Source organism: Bufo bufo, chromosome 2 (genome assembly GCF_905171765.1).
Source record: "Bufo bufo chromosome 2, aBufBuf1.1, whole genome shotgun sequence".
In the NCBI taxonomy this organism is placed as follows: Eukaryota; Metazoa; Chordata; class Amphibia; order Anura; family Bufonidae; genus Bufo; species Bufo bufo.
In genome coordinates, this window is record NC_053390.1 from 243,336,460 (window position 1) to 243,353,929 (window position 17,470).

General features: G+C 43.5%; 1 protein-coding gene across 17 annotated transcripts in view; it reads left to right on the forward strand.

Moving 5' to 3' along the window:
* Nucleotides 1–17,470, forward strand: part of FBRSL1 (fibrosin like 1) — a 617,089-nt gene that overhangs the window by 328,968 nt on the left and 270,651 nt on the right. For 16 of the 17 annotated variants that reach the window (XM_040416276.1, XM_040416282.1, XM_040416281.1 and 13 more), the window contains one exon: nt 7,215–7,250. The exons of the other annotated variant lie outside the window; for it this stretch is intronic. In XM_040416276.1, the coding sequence (XP_040272210.1) occupies nt 7,215–7,250 (36 nt within the window). The remainder of the gene's footprint in view (nt 1–7,214; nt 7,251–17,470) is intronic. 17 annotated transcript variants of the gene reach the window in all.

The window sequence follows — 17,470 nt, forward strand, 5'->3', positions numbered from 1 at the left end:
CTGAAGCGTTTTTGCAGATCCATGACTGATCTGAAAAAAACGCTAGTGTGAAAGTAGCCTAACCTACGTGGTTGTGGACACAGCTATGGTAAAAATATTTCATGTTCAATTGTACTGCTAATATACTAAATAAAATGTTTCCTATAAAACAAGAAATGCTTAATAAAAAGTGGTTTGTACACAAGCCTGGTTTAGGAGACAATGAGGCTAGGGCTACACTGCGACAGGTGTTGCGCGACAATTTTTATGATGATAGTCTATGGTGTCATACTGCAACATATTGCGACACGACCGTAGCAAAAAATCCATCCAAGATGGATTGTCGCGCGACATTGTTGCAACATATGTTGCAGTGTAGTTGTGCCCTATCAACATATGTCGTCGTGTAGCCCTAGCCTAAGGGTCCGACCACACAATGAAGACTGCTCTGTTCAGTTGGTCTGCATTGTTGATGGTAGCGCAGTATTGAAGGTGCCACGCTGCCATTAAACAGTGCGGTCCTAATTAGTTTAATTAGAGCCCGCTGCCGCGCTCTACTTGACCACAATATGGCTGTATCACAACCGCAGTACGACTGCACCATGTGGTCTTGCCATAATGTCTCATGGTTAGACTACCTGTGTTTGACCTGGGTTCGGGGTCTATAGTACATTTATGTCAGTAATCTGTATAACATTGTCACAAATAGATATTATTTTGATTAATTGCATATTGGCATCCGGCATTTAGTTCATTATTGGTATCTCCTAATAAATATCCATATAAGAGAATAGGTTCAGTATCAGAATATTTAGCACAGGGGTGCACAACCTTTTCTGGTTGGGGCCCACATTGTCAGCCTAAAGCAATTCCAAGGGCCGAAAATAAAACTTGAAGAGGTATTACAAACTGAAATACTATATTTTTGGAATATTGAACATACAGTATGTATCATATATGTCTAGTTACACTTCTAGTATTCCCATCTAATGGGACAATACATGAAAGATACATGTGAGCAGCTGTAAGACATAGACATACATGTCTGTTACCAGATGGTTGGGGGCCGCACAGAATGGTATCGAGGGCCGCATGTGGCCCCCGGGCCGCAGGTTGTGCACCCCTGATTTAGCAGATATTGAGATAGCTGATAGATGTTTGGTCACAACTGAAAAGTATTAATGGCTATATGCTGAAGCTTAGTTCATATGGATGGCAAGTTTATACACATGCAATTGATGCGCACCAGGGCTCCATACCCATTGCAAAATTGTTGCTGTTTGGTATAAAGTTGTGGACTTGTGGTGGTCCTAACTTGTAGGTGTGCATCCTCTGTAATGGTGAGAAGGTAACTTCCCTTAGTGACGGCGCTGATTGCATCATTGGATGATATGAGACGCCAGTCTAGGTCCTTAAGTATACAAATATTAATTTATCAGTGTCAGTTTCTAGAATGTATCCAATGTGGTATCTGTACACCTCCAGTACACTTGACTGTTTATATAGACCAGGGTGCATCTATCAAACCTGACAAATACTGACTGTCTGGTTGGATTACCAATCTACCAACTGCGGTATATTCACACTTATATGGTAGAAAATCAGTATCCTTTGTGTATACGAAATAGTCATGAATATCTATTTTCTCTGTAATGAATAACCCCCCTTCCCCCCACACACACACACTGCAGGATCCAAACAACCTGTAAGAATACGTTAGTGGATTGCAATACAAGAATGTTATACTGATAAACTAGCATACAGAAAGCATGTATTAGAAAAAAAATACAAAAGAAAATATAATTGATAACTGTGTAGTTGGATCTGACACCGCTTTTCCAATTACTGCATGATGTGTTGCTGGCAAATAATGACTCTTGCACCTGTATGATTCATCTGATTCATGATTGGCCAAATTAACATTTCTACAAATGTTTGTTCCTGGTCATCAACCTTTGTAAAAGGGCCTTGAAGGGGTTCTCCACTTTTGATAATCTGAGGACAGGTCATCAATATAGCAAAAGCAGAGAACTCCTTTAAAGGGGTTGTCCGAGTGTTTAATACCGATGACCTATCTTAAGGATCGGTCACATGGCCTACGTGCAGCGCAGTCCCAGTCAAGCTAATGGGGCTGAGCTACAATACCAAGCACAGCCGCTATGCAATGTACGGCGCTGTGTTCACTGGAGCACCACAGCCTTGTCCTCATACTGTGAAGGAGATCGCTGCATGTAAATGTGCGGTCTCCTTCGCTGAATGAACAGCCGACTGTCTCTCTACAATGGGCCGCTCCATCGGTTCATCTAAACCCGCCTATATGCTAATTTCACACTAGAGTTTGTGAGATCTGCCGAATCTTTCTGTATTCAGCATTGCTGGAAGCTGCATGGATGCTGTCCTGCCCCATTAACTATAATGGGGACCGGCAGAAATTTGTCTGCAACCCGGCAAATATGCGGAGAATCGGCTGGACAAATATCGGGTCTCACAAATGCTAGTGTGAAATTAGCCTTATAGTAGAGCCAAAAAAACATTGAAAACTCAATAATGAGCATTTCTGTGGGTTCAGTCCTTAGTCCAAGAGGTAAAGGAAAGAAAGATATTTAGTGCAACCATTCCCCACCACCACCTCACCCTGTAATAGGTAATTAGCTGCTCTCCATTATTACAGCATCTTTTATTCTAATATATTAGAATAGAAAGCCTTGGCTGTTACTCTGCCGCAGTTTACAGAATGAAAATGGCTAGAATTTCTGAGATATTGGATTTAACATTTCAATAGCTATGCACGTAACCCCCTCCGCCTACCACCCTACACGTGGGACTCATGTTGAGTTCTATTAATGTAAAATATGCTTCATAAGTACAGCCTGTCACACGGAAAGCTTTGTGCCAGTTAGATTCAATTGGACAGCTAATTTAGGTTTTAAATTGAAAACACTGCCTCTTTTTCAGCATGCAAAGCAGTGGGTGGATAGGTGGAGGTCTCCGAGGTCTTCAAAACAGCAACACTCGGCATTAACCAGTTCGATGCCCGCAGTGATGAGGACGAACACTGTCTGCAGATCTCCACACAGCCTAGGGGTTGTTGGCTGTATACTGCCCACAGAAATTCAGATATTTTTGCCATTTAAACTGTTTTTAGCCTTTAATTTTTTTATCATAGGATATTTCCCACTGTGTGCCCGATCATCACTTACAGAGAACATGGTTCTGATGGTCATCTGCACAGAAATAAAACATTAACATGTTCAATAAATCTGGTGAATGATGGGGGTGGAACGTATCTCTGCCTCTGATATCAGAGAGTTGCACATGTTATTATTCTACTAAATGCTCATTTTCTGTTATACTCACCCATTCGTTTTTGCAGACTTTAGCAGCAATTATTTGCTATGTGTTAAATTGATATTCATGTTTGTTTTCAAGAATCTTGATATATCTTTATAGTTCAAGGGGTTGTCTAACTTCAGCAAATAGCATTTATTATGTAGAGGAAGTTAATACAAGGCACTTACTAATGTATGGTCATTACCCATATTGCTTCCTTTGCTCGCCAGAATAATTTTTCCATCACATTATACACTGCTCTTTTCCATGGTTACTGCCATCCTGCAATCCAACAGCCATGGCCATTCTTGCACTCCAACGGTCCCGGCCACCAGAGATGCCGTCGCCTTTTCCTGTAATGTGCAAGCATGACCACAGCTGGACTGCAGGGTGGTTGTAACCCCTGGATATGAGCAGTGTATAATGTGATGGAAAAATGAAGAGAGGCAATATGGAGAATCACAATACATTAGTAATTGCCTTGCATTAACTTTCTCTACATGATAAATGCAATTTACTGAATTGAGACAACCCATTTAAATAAGTAACACCTCCCTGCACCATCGGAGTAAAAGATTAAGGGCTCATGCACACGACCATATGTATTTTGCGGTCCGCACAAATTGCGTATGACGTCCGTCTGCATTCCATATTTTGTGGAATAGAACAGTCCTATCCTTGTCCATAATGCAGACAATCATAAGACATGTTCCATTTTTTTTTTTGCTGAATGGACATACCGAAATGGAATTCACACCGAGTAACCTTCGTTTTTTGCGGACCCATTGAAATGAAAGGTCCGCAAAAAAACGGAACAGACACTGAAAGAAAATACATTTGTGTGCATGAGCCCTAAGGCTAGCATGCTCCCGAGCATAGTGCATACAGTGCGGCTTATCTGTGTATCAGTTTCCACTGCAGACGATCATTTCCTATATGGGAGAAGTTGGTTCCCAAACAGTATTTTCTGCCTTTAGTCTCCCTGCCTTTATTCTGCAGGGAAGGAGAGGGACTACGGGGGGAGGGGGGAAAGGAGATATCTGCAGCAAATGTGTTTAAGAGCTGAAAGTATTTATTAAAAATGTCAGGAGAAAAGTGCTCCTAGCAGATTAAAGCTGTATTTGAGTTGACAGCTTTGACAGGCGAAAGTGATGGGAGGGGAGGAAGAAAAAAAAGGGGTGGGGGACTTGCTGCATATTTCGTCTAGTGCAGATTCCTGGGATCGGGAGCACAGTCGTTCGTATTCAGATATGGGATGTTAATTAAGAAGTATGGCGGGGGGGGGGGGGGGGGGGGGGGGCGGCGCAATTCTCTGCAGGCACGATAATCAAGATTTTTAGCTTATTGGTAGATAAACGTCAGTTCCCAGATTGATGGTACATGGAACACAGCAAATATAAAAATGTATTCTTATTTAATATTAGCAGCAGAGGCCCCCCCCCCCCCCCCCCTTTCCCTTCAGGGGGTGGGAGAATGGAGCATCATAAAGAGCTGTGGAGGCCAGAAGTGTTACTATGGCAACGGCTTGAACCTATCATACTTGTACGTAATGATGTGCTCAGCCCGGGCGCGCCATGTGGGGCCTTTTGATTGGTGGCAGAAATATATTATTAGACATAGCGGCCAATAAGACTTTGTCATTTTATCTGTGAGCAAAGCAGCTAAGTGTTCATAGGACAGAATATGCTTATTATTTTCCCACTTTAGAGGCCTGTACGAGCCTGCTTTATCCAATTTCCCATGAATTCCGTATATATATATATATATATATATATATATATATATATATATATATAATATATGTGTGTGTATATATAGAGAGAGAGCGCAAATAAGCATATCTACACGTTAGACCCTTACTTTGCACCTTGTCATGTAAATAATTCTAGCATCTCTGTGTAATTGTTCTCTTACTCTTTTGAGATGTTGCGATCCGTGTTTAAAATCCATACATGGCCTTGCATAATAGCTGTAAAACATGGGGAAATTTTTTTTTCTTTTTCTTTTATCTGTTCATGACCCAGCTTAAGAGCTGCCTGTGTTTTAATGGATTTTCTCCCTCGCTCAATTGAATGGATTGTCCCTCATTATCATTTAAATAGAAGCCTCAGTCCCTGTGAACATGGAAAATTTGAATGTGGTTGTAAAGCTGTGATAATGTGAAATATTCTGAAGGTGAAGGGAGGGTGTGAGGAAGGAGGGAGCGGAAAAGGAAAGGAGAAAAAAACGTAATGTAATTGTTGTAGATTTCTGATTTCCCTAGTACCACCCACTACATGATGGGAAAATAGACTAATAATTGTCTCCGTGGCCTTGCCAAACTGGCTGCCCTATTTAGCTGAAGCTAACGCTCTAATTGTCAAGTCCGACACCCCCCCCAGATGAATGAAGATGTATTCAGGGCACAGCAAGGGCTAAACATGAGTGATACCAAGAGGCAAAGATTAAATTGGCAATTATTGGCTTAGCAGGAAAGGTTGGCAGGTGCACGGAGCTCCTCTGACTCACCCGGGGAAAAGAGGAAGTGCAGCTGCATTATTCACCCCTTTGCTGTGCTTAACTTCTTCATTGCCGTAGCTTATAACAGTCATACATCTGTTGTGTATAGGGAGTCATAGGGTCGATGTGTAATTTACATAATCGTCTACAAAATCTTCAAAGTGTGGTTTTGCAAAAATAGTTTCTTAATTTATAGAATTAGATTGCCAAGACCTAATAAGGATCTGCGGATCCTTCATTTTTAAATAGTTAAATGATGGAGAAGTATTTTAGCAGTCAAAATATCTTTCACTCACAACAAACAGAAATAGAAACATACGTTGGTCATACATTAGATAATTGTATATGGAGCCTAATGTATATGGAGCCGTCCTTCACTGTCTCCCCTTTGTCTGTAGTCCTCTGAAGATCCAACACCTTGCTCTTCAGAGATATAGTTGTAGGGTGTCGGAAGTTTCACAGCTTAAATACTTTGTATTTGTTTTCATCACGAGTGCGTCTTTCATGCCATTTATGAGTCTGTTTTCTAGATTTGCCCAATTTGACATTTACTTTCTGTTTTTCTTGATGGTGGAACATCTTGATATTACTAGAAAGTGAGGGGGACACTGCCAATATCCATGTTTAGTAGATCCACAGTTTACAAACTGCAAAACACATACGTGTGCATAAGGCCTAGCCATAACTAAAAAAGTAGAGATTACCATAGTAAAGAGAGTTGCCAGAAACCCATAATTTTTCTCAATATCACTTCGGGCTCATGCACCCGACCGTTAGTGTTTTGCGGTCTGCAAGTTGCGGATCCGCAAAACACGGATGCCTCCTGTGTTCATTTTGCAGAATGGAAAGGCCGTTTGTGTGCATGAGCGTTTGTGTGCATGAGCCCTTACACTACATTCACATATGCATTTACAAATGCAGCAGAGGAACAGCCTGCTGTAGTTCACCGATTCCACCATAGCCACATAATGCCTGCATGGATGAATCCCCATGGACTAAGGATGATGGTAAAATACCGACTTGCGGACAGACAGAAGTTGTGCATGCAGAAATTTTTGTCTGGCCGAAAATTGGCATTTATAAAAGCGGCCGGGTGCCCATCGGATCCCATCATAGTCAGTAGAGTCCAGCGTACACAGCATGATCCAGATCCGGTGAACTGTGGCAGGTTGTTCCTCTGCCAAAACAGCCTGCCAGATTTCTAAATGCATATGTGAACATAGCATTGCTTGAAATTCAGCTGTAATATATTTTTTCTTCATTTTGGGAATATTTCACATACATTTACCTTCAGTTGGGTCTGATGTAAACTACTCCTAAAAGAACAAAAATGAAAATTTGGCAATTTCAGAATTCAAAAACTTGATGAGTTTGTCTTTGCTGACCTTCCTTTCTTTCCTCCGCAGAGCTCAGCTCAGTCACTTTCTGGACGCGGCTACTCAGTAAGTGTTTTCTTTCCTTGTTATGCCTGCTAGTGAGTAGATCATTTGCTTGAAAGAGTAATGGTCCAGTTGGTCTACACCTCCTTGGAAAGAAAGTACTTCATTATCAAATACTTCTATCAAGTTCAGATGTTGTCCCTAGAGTCTTGCACTTTGTATACACTAACGGTAAAACAGATCTGGCAGACTGTTTCAGCCGGGAACAGCCTGTCAGATCCATCCTTGCCGGACACAGCCGGCAATCCGTCCAGCCCCATTGACTATAATAGGGTCCGGTGGAGATCCTTCCACAACCCAGCAAATATGCGGAGGAACGGCCTTACAAATACCGCAACACACAGCAGTTTTTGTCCAGCCGCCACTCGGACCCCATTATAGCCAGAACAGCCTGCCAGATCTGTTTTACCGTGATTGTGAAACAGGCCTAAGTGAAGTGCACATTAGATTGAAGTGGCTGAAAGATTAGTGAACATTCGGTTGTACCTTTTGGACAATGACACACACATCAAGAGTTTTTTAGGTGGAAGAGTATTGTAGGAAAAATATTTGCATGAAAAATCATGGCTGAGAATTGTGAGAAATAGTAAAAAAAATATAAATCGTCAATCTGTTGCGGTAAACAGTTTAAAGGGAACCTGTCACTTCAAAAATGCATCTACACCCGCCAGCAGTATCTTATAGTAGCCCGCAGTCTGATAATCATATGTTTCATACTGTAGTCCGATGCTGCGTAAGCTCAAAAAACCCTGTTTATTCTCCATCAGCGCTATATTGCCATTCAGCTTGAAGTCAAGGGGGCAGCAGCCTCCTTGCTTCAAGTCAAGGTAACCACGCACCCCTCTTGCCTGAGAGTGACAGCCTGCAGTTAGGCCGCGATTGCCAAAGCCTCGCGCATGCGTGGTGCACTCTGTACTAGTGCGCGATCCCATCTCCTGCTGCCGCTGTTAGCTGCCATGAGGCATGGCATTCCACTCTTCTTGAAGTGCGGCCCTCAGGTCATTGAGGTTCTGGGGTACAGAGTTATGAGCCTCACACGGCGACTCAGCTGATCCCATAGGTTTTCAATGGGATTCAGGTCTGGAGAAGACCACAAACGGAGTGCAGGCCTCTCTGTTTGAGGTACTCCAGTCTCCAGCAGCTGTTCACTAATGATGCGACCTCGATGAGCTGGCGCACTGTCGTCCATGAAGATGTATTTAGGCCTGTGTTGTTCATCCATAGGCACAATGACTGGATTAATGATGTCATTCAAGTGGTATGGGCTTGTCACTGACTAGACACCTCCAAACGCTGTAACGCCACCAACACCAAAGGCTTATCTGGTGACAACAGTGGCTGATGTATAGTGCTCTCCTTGACGTCTCCAGCGTTGTTGGTGGCCATCATTTCTGCTCAGCGTGAATCCACTTTCATCAGTGAACAGCACTGAGGCCGACTGGTCCCTCGTCCAGCGGTGGCCCATGCAAGACGATGACGCCTATGCCTGGTGGTGTGGTCGAGTACCCTTGCAGGTCGTCTAGCATGTAGACCACACTGATGTAAACTGTTTTGAATGGTCTGACGTGACACTTGTGTGCCTCTCACCTCTCTTAAATGTGCCTGGAGTTGTGTGCCATTCATCATCCGATTCCGCAGGGCATTGTTTACAATGAAGCGGTCATCAGTGTGGGATGTGGCCAAAAGACATCCACTTCTATGCCTTTCTGTGACTCTTCCAGTCTCTCTGTATCTGTGTTGCAACCTGCTGATGACACTGTGACACTCTAAGCTCAGTGGCCACTTCCGTCTGAGAACATCCTGCTTGAAGCCATGCCATGGCGAGGTACAGTTGATCAGTTGTTAGGTGTCATCTTGGTCTCACGATGTCAAAGTGTGAACATCATGATGAGGAGGAATGTTTAAATACCAATTCTAATTGAACCAGGAAATTCATTGGGCTCATTTATTGTGAGTAGTGTATGTCCTTTCATTAAGACTAGTGAAAAGTAAGTGACAACCTTTCTAAATCACATTTTCTGCTTCTTAAGCTTTTTTAGCCTTTGGCTGAATGCCATTTACTAGCAGTCGCTAATATATACTTTACCCTATGGATAACGAAAGAACCAGAACAAATAAAGTGGGCCGTACCTCTTTCCGTATTTTGGATCAGTACAACAGTTAAGGCTCGTTCACACGAACGTGTGATGCCTTTGCCGTATTGCGGACCGCATTTGCGGCTACGCAATCCACGGGCACCATTCCGTGGCCATTCCGCATCACTGATGCGGACCCATTCATTTCAATGGGTCCGCAAATCCAGAGATACGGAACGGAACACTATGGAGTGCTTTCTGGAGTTCCGTTCCGTGCTTCCGCACTGCAAAATGATAGAACTTGCTCTATCTTTTTGCGGAACGGAAGGATCGCAGACCTATTCAAGTAAATGTGTCTGCGATCCCCATGCGCCTGCCCCACGGATGGTGCCCGTGCATCGCGGACCACGATTTGCGGTCCACAGCACGGGCTTCACACGTTCGTGTGAACAAGCCCTTAGACTAATATATTGCTGGCATAGATTTGTCATTTTCTAATCCAAACAGGTTTAGAAAATGATGAATGGGACGGACGGCCCGCCTCCTTTTTCCACCACCTTGGAAAACTGGCTTGAGCGGGGAAAAGTCATAGATTTAACCTCAAATTGCCCTTGCAGACAAAAGTACGCCAAAAAGTGGCTTACGTTGCTTCATAAATGACCCCCAAAGTGTCTATCCCTGCACCAGATTTATTATTCAGTCTGAGCCCAATTGATCAGGTGCAGGTCTAAACAGCCTGTCTAAACTTACCACATTAGCATTAGTAAATCTGGGCCATTGTGTTTTGGATAGTAAAAGATACCTTCACAGTCAATAGACGAGGCTTTTGAAGTTCATCCGACAGCTATTTAAAATGCATGGGCTGCTTAAGAGGCTAAAACTGGTCTGAAGGAATTTTGCTCTTAAAAAGGTGAGAGTTTATAGATGTCATTTGCTCGGGTAGCAACATTTATGTTCTGGTCTGTAGTTGGGGTGCCCTCTTTAAAAGCTGCTCAAATATAGAATTCTATATAATGATGCATATTGCTTAGGGTATTTTCACACTTTCGTTTTTCTTTTCCGGCATAGAGTTCCGTCACAGGGGCTCTATACCGGAAAAGAACTGATCAGTTTTATCCCCATGCATTCTGAATGGAGAGTAATCCGTTCAGGATGCATCAGGATGTCTTCAGTTCAGTCGTTTTGACTGATCAGGCAAAAGAGAAAACCGCAGCATGCTACGGTTTTATCTCTGGCGAAAAAAACTGAAGACTTGCCTGAATGCCGGATCCGGCATTTTTTCCCATAGGAATGTATTAGTGCATTTTTTCGACTGATCAAGCATTTTTAAGGGCTCTTTCACACTTGCGTTCTTTTCTTCCGGCATAGAGTTCCGTCGTCGGGGCTCTATGCCGGAAGAATGGATTATCCCCATGCATTCTGAATGGAGAGAAATCCGTTCAGGATGCATCAGGATACCTTCAGTTCCGGAACGGAACGTTTTTTGGCCGGAGAAAATACCTCAGCATGCTGCGCTTTTTGTTCCGGCCAAAAATCCGGAACACTTGCCGCAAGGCCGGATCCGGAATTAATGCCCATTGAAAGGCATTAATCCGGATCCGGCCTTAAGCTAAACGTCGTTTCGGCGCATTGCCGGATCCGACGTTTAGCTTTTTCTGAATGGTTACCATGGCTGCCAAGACGCTAAAGTCCTGGCAGCCATGGTAAAGTGTAGTGGGGAGCGGGGGAGTGGGAAGCGTGATCGCATGGACACGTCATCCATGCGCATGGGGCGCTCTGACGTCATTCTGGAGCGCCCCGGGAGCCGCACGGACTGTAAGTATACTGCTCCCCCGCTCCCCACTACTACTATGGCAGCCAGGACTTTAATAGCGTCCTGGCTGCCATAGTAACACTGAACGCATTTTGAAGACGGATCAGTCTTCAAATGCTTTCAGTTCACTTGCGTTTTTCCGGATCCGGCGTGTAATTCCAGCAAATGGAGTACACGCAGGATCCGGACAACGCAAGTATGAAAGAGCCCTAAGACTGATCAGGATCCTGATCAGTCTTACTAATTCCATCAGTTGGCATACGTTTTGCCTGATCCGGCAGGCAGTTCCGGCGACGGAACTGCTTGCCGGATCTCTCTGCCGCAAGTGTGAAAGTACCCTTACATGGCTTATCTGGCTTGTAAAATGGTAACAAAAATAATTTAAATTTTATTGCCAATCCCTTTTATTGTCATGCAGTGTGTTATAACCAATGTTAAACTGGTACTATATCGTATTCAATATTTTGCTGGTTTTATTTCTTTTGCAATATAATTGCACGTTTTTGAGGACTCCAACTTTGATGCTGCTGTTTAACCCCTTTGTGACCACCCATACGCCTTTTTAAGTCAGTCACTAAGGGGCCTTAGGCTGGGCCGGCGCTTTTTCACATGAGAGCCACAGCCCTGGTCTAACAGCCCGGACCGGCAGGAGTGCCAATCCGGGCTGTTTAACACTTTACATGCCGCGGGCAATGGTGCCCGCGCACGTAAAGTGCTATCAGAGTGAGCGGACTCCCTCTGTCTCCCATCGGCACCCCGCAAATGCGATCGCGGGGCGCCGATGTCTGTGAAGGCTGGCTGGGCTCTTGTGTAGGCCCCAGGCCAGCCTTTAGTAATTTCCAGAAAAAAATTGCAAAAAAAAAAAGAGCTGCCCATATGTTTGGTATTGCCGTGTCCGTAACGACCCAGACTACATAAATATCACGTAAATTATCCCCTACAGTGAATGCCGTAAAAAAAATATAAAATAAAAGACAGAATTGCTAATTTCTTCTTAGTTGCCACAGAAAAAACGTAATAACAAGCGATCAAAAAGCGCCATTTACTCCAAAATCATACCAATGAAAAATACAAGTTGTCCTGCAAAAATCAAGCCCTCACACAACTCCATAGAAATAACAAGTAAAAAGTTATGGGTCTTGGGAAGCGGCAATGCAAAAACATTTATTTTTATATTTATTTAATATTTTGTATTGCAAAAAACTAGTAAAACTGAAAAAAAAAAACTGTATTTGGTATCACTGTAATCATAGTGACCCAGAGAATAAAGATATAATTTTTTTTATACTGAAAAATGAACGCCATCAATTTTATAACGTAAAAACGCAGTGGCAGTATTGCTGTTTTTCCCATCTCCCTCCCAGAAAGATTTCATAAAAGTTAATCAGAAAGTTACGTGTACCCCAAAATGGCTCCTTTAGAAACTACAACTTGTTTGGCAAAAAATAAGCCCTCATACAGACAGAAAAATAATAAAGTTATAGCTCTTAGAATGCAGCGATGAAAAAAGGAAGAAAAACGCTTTGTCAGTAAGGCCCAAAACAGGCCGGTCGCAAAGGGGTTAATGGGTTACTGACTAAAGTGTATGGCTCTTTCACCCTTGCATCATACAACAGAAATAGTCATTGGCCTGCTTTGACATGGCTGACAGTGGGCTTGACATGTAATAGGCTGTATTATAGAAGAAAGGCACCAAATCAGGAACTAATGAGGAGCTAAAACTCAGACACAGATCAAGATGTGTGAACTTGAATAAAAGCCTTCCTTGGCAATTGTTCTGCTTATACATAAGTGGCACATAGTAAAAACCTGTCTTCCTCACCACTCATCAGTAATACAGGACTATCATGTACAGACCTTGAAGAGAGATTGGAAAGGATAAAAGTAGGAAATGGAAAATGAGCAGCTCAGCATAACGCATCCAGCACATCTTTCTCTAACTGGTAGTCATTTTAATGGTTACAATGCTTCTTTTAGTTGGGGGGGGATAAATGAATAAATCTTAGGTTGGAAATAGAATTCTTTAAAGGAAAAGGAGGTCTCTGGAAAATGACCTATTGTTGACCTATGTTGGTGATTTTTTAAATTTTTTGGTGAAATAAAAAAATTCTTAAAATTCTGCAGTTTTTGCTCCGACCCAGTATTCTGTTCCACCACAGAAGCAGAATACCAGAATTGCTGGATCTGGCATATGCTGGACACTGGCGGTGCCCAACAGATCCCCATTCACTATAAGGGGATCAGGTAGGTGTTGGGCATAAATGCTGGCTTACCATTGCAGTATTTCTCCAGCAGAATGCCGCCGTTTATGCTAGGAACCTGGCCGATCCCGGCGGTGTCCAGCTATGCCAGATACGGTGTACTCTGGTAGTCTCTTCCTCTGCTGTAACAGGCTACTGGAGTACACACCGGAGATGTGAACCTAGTCTTAATATCACATCATATAGATATCTACAGGCTTTTCTGTTGCCTTTTTCGTGGCAATAAAACTGGCAAATTTTGCATTGCAGGGAGTAGGATTTTTCAATATTTGATTTGCAGTAAGCAGTTGACAATTTAGCAGTTTTTAGGGCAAGCTTCTGTGTCATTTGAAAAGTTCATACAAATTGTGACCTCAGTATCATGTGTCATTTTCCATGGAAGCAATTCTAGGAACTTTTTCCAGAGCTGCTACTTTAGGAAAAACAGTTGTCAAACCTGCGTGTAATTTTGATGCTCTTTGTTTGCCTTTGCTTATATATGGCTTTTGTGACGGACCTTTTAGGCCTCATGCAAACTGTATGGACCCATTTATTTCTGCGGGTCCGTAAAAAAATAAAATAAAATCCATGCTGCCCAGCTGCAAATGATAAAACCAGTCCTATTCTTGTCCATTTTGCGGACAAGAATATATATATTTTTTTCTTTGTTTTTTTTCTTTTACAGTCGGTCCTGTGAAATTAGCGGATAGCTCACGGACCGCATCTTGTTTTTGCAGATACGAGATTTGCAAATTGCATAACGGATGCAGTTGTGTGCAGGAGGCCTTATCATAGGAGATTCTTCAACTGCCCTCAGGCAAGGCAAAATATTTCATGGATTGCTTCTAGTTAATAGCTGGTTCACACCAAAGCGTACTGAACATACGCTCTGTATGCGCGATTGTACGGGCGTTTACAATCGAATTGCGGAGACAAGCGAGCGCCCATTGTCGCGCGTTCCCGGAAGTCTATGTACGGGAACGCGCGACACTACGCCCCAAAGAAGCTCCTGAACATCTTGGGGCCTCGGGTCTGAACCGGCTGTAAAGTGTTTGAGTATGGCTGGGTCACTTATAGCTGGATGTGGTGAAGTACTTTGGTAGAGGTAATATAAACAGTTTGATCCATACAGTGATATAATGGTGTCTTACAACAGTAGTGTGTCTTACTCCGCATGTAAGTCGTTCCAACTCCGAGATAGGCTCCAGTGACATGTGCGTCTTCTGTGATCAGCAACTAAACCCACAGTGGAAGCAATATCCAGTGGGATCCTATCTCCTTTGTGTGTTACAAATACCTTAAAGAATAAATGCCCTAAGCTGTCTCTTTGAAGCACTGTCACATGGGATAAGCACGCTTACCGGATCTACACATTGTGGTGGTAGAGGAATAAACAGCCGTAAATAATCCGCCACTTGTCTACTGGGATGTGAAAACTGAGTTCAGGGGGATTTGGCTTCTGTGCAGATGCTGGAGGGGGAGGGAGGAGAGGTTATGATCTGAGCTGGGATGCAGGCTAGAGAGATAACTGGATTTCCCTCTGACACATTGATGTATGTGGCAGGATTTTCACTCCATGTCAACTTTCAAAACTAAAAACTCCTTAGCAGTATGCGTGAATTTATCTGCATTTTCGAAACTGTTCAGTCAGGTAGATTGTACTGAAGCCTGGGTTTTTACAAAACAAGCATGTAAGAAGTGTCAGCATTTGAACGCTAAAGCTTCAGGGTCTATTAGACACCCTGAGCACGCAGACAACTTCCCTCCTGGCAATCGCTTGCCCAGGAGACTGCTACTGTTACATGCAGCGATCTCCTCAGCAACATGGGGAGGAGCAATCGCTATGCCAGCATTCTGAAAGATCTAGATTGCCCGATGAATGAGCATTTGCTTGTTCATCGTTCAGTCGGCGGCAGTATTAGGGTCCATTCACACGTCCGCAAAATGGGTCCGCATCCGTTCCGCAATTTTGCGGAACGGTGCAGACCCGGGCCGGAATGTGCTGTCTGCATCCGCATTTGCGGATCCGCACTTCCGCACCTGTGCTTCCGTTTCCGCAAAAAAAAAGAACATTTTCTAATATAGTGCCGGCGATGTGCGGTCCGCAAATTGCGGAATGAACATTGCCAGTGTCTGTGTTTTGCAGATCCGCAATTTGCGGATTCCCGCAAAACACTTACGGACGTGTGAATGGACCATTACACTGCAAGATGATCGCTAACGAGCGATCATACAAACGCTAGTTAGCGATAATCAAGCAGAAAATCTACCCGTCTAATATACCCTTTAGATTGCTAAAATTAGGGACAAATGGTAAAGAAAATCTGTTATCACATCCCTCAATAGTAATCCAAGTAAAAGGTTAACGGTGTATTAGACGGGCAGATTTTTTGCCGATGTATGCCCGTTAGCGATCGTGCAGTGTAATACTGCCGCCGATTCCATGATGAACAAGCAAACGCTCGTTCATCAGGCAATCCTGATCTTTCAGAATTCATTCAAAATTACGATCTGGTGCTGACAAACCACTGTACAGCATGGGGGTGAGCGATGGCATAGCGATCGCTCCTCCCCCTGTTGCTGAGGAGATTGCCGTTTGTAATAGGAGTAGACTTCTCAGCAAGCGAGCATACGATGGCCAGGGGGCGAACGCTTCCCTCCGGACAATCATCTGCATGATCAAGGTTTCTAATACAAATTAGCTGTTTGGTCTGTTAACGTTGCACCAAAAGCCCCACTCCTTATCACTACCTACCCCACCTCCCAGCTTTAAGTGACAGAGTCAAGCAGTGGCAATGTGTATCTCGCCTGGCCCTGTGTCCTCACACGTGCGCCATCGCCTAGGCCAGTGATGGCGAACCTTTTATAGACCGAGTGCCAAAACTGCAACCCAAAACACACCTATTTATTGCAAAGTGCCAACATGGCAATTTAACCTGAATACTACAGTCGAGTATAGTATATCCTCCATGTAGTATAATAACCTGAATACTACAGTCCAGTATATCTTCCATGTAGTATAATAGCCTGCCTACATTCAGTGCACTGCCTGGGCTGTTCATAGTGCACCCTGCGCTGATAAATGGCAGGATAAGTCTAAGGCATACTGGCACACCATACACTTTTTCCAGGGTGCGGGTGCCTACAAAGAGGCCTCTGAGTGCCGCCTCTGGCACCCGTGCCATAGGTTCGCCACCACTGGCCTAGGCAGTCGGCACAAAGTACAGTACAGCCCTGAATCTTGCCAGTGCTGGACAGTACAGCCGACTTCAGCCCTTGCGAGCATTAGGGCTGTACTGCATATGCACTGACTGCCAAAGTGATGGTATATGCGCAAACACGGGGCCAGGTAGTGGTGATGTATCTCTCCTGGCTCTATCGCTCAAAGCAGAGGGGGTAAGGCAGGCAGCGATAGGGAGCAGGGTTTAGGTGCAACAGTTATACCCTGATTACACCAAAAAGCTGCATATAAGAAAATCTAAGATTTCTCTGCAATGCAGGCAATGATCTGGTTGGGGACAAAAACGTTGGAATCTGGATACCATGGCTCATCTAACAATTCACTTGAGGTATACGGTGACAGACTCCCTTTAATTTTACCTGTTGTAAAAGATGATGCAGTCATTGAATCTAGGCCAAGTAGTGAATTAGGCGAACAGTTCCAAAATGTAGATAGTATATGGTTTGTGCAACTCATCTTTAGTTCTTCCAAGATGAGTTTCAGAGTGACTGAAAATAGAATTTGGAAAAGGGTCCTCCAAAGTGAGCTCTTAATTAAAGAGCCATTTCACACAACAGATTTTTATAAAATCAGCGCGGAATACACACTTTTTTTTCACAGCCTGAAAAACCGTGCTTTTTTTTTCGTGTGGTTTTTAACGCACCCATTAACCAATTGGTGTTCACTTAATTTCAAAGCTGAATTTTCTGCTTGAGGTTTTTAAAGCAGATCTGCGCCCCCCAAAAAAGTGCAGAAAATGCACAAAAAACGCATGGACTTACATAGAGCTGTTTTTTTTCAGCTTATTTTCAATTTGAAATTCAGCGCTGATTATGCCCAAAGATGGGGCATGCTGCTGCTTTTTTACATGTGTA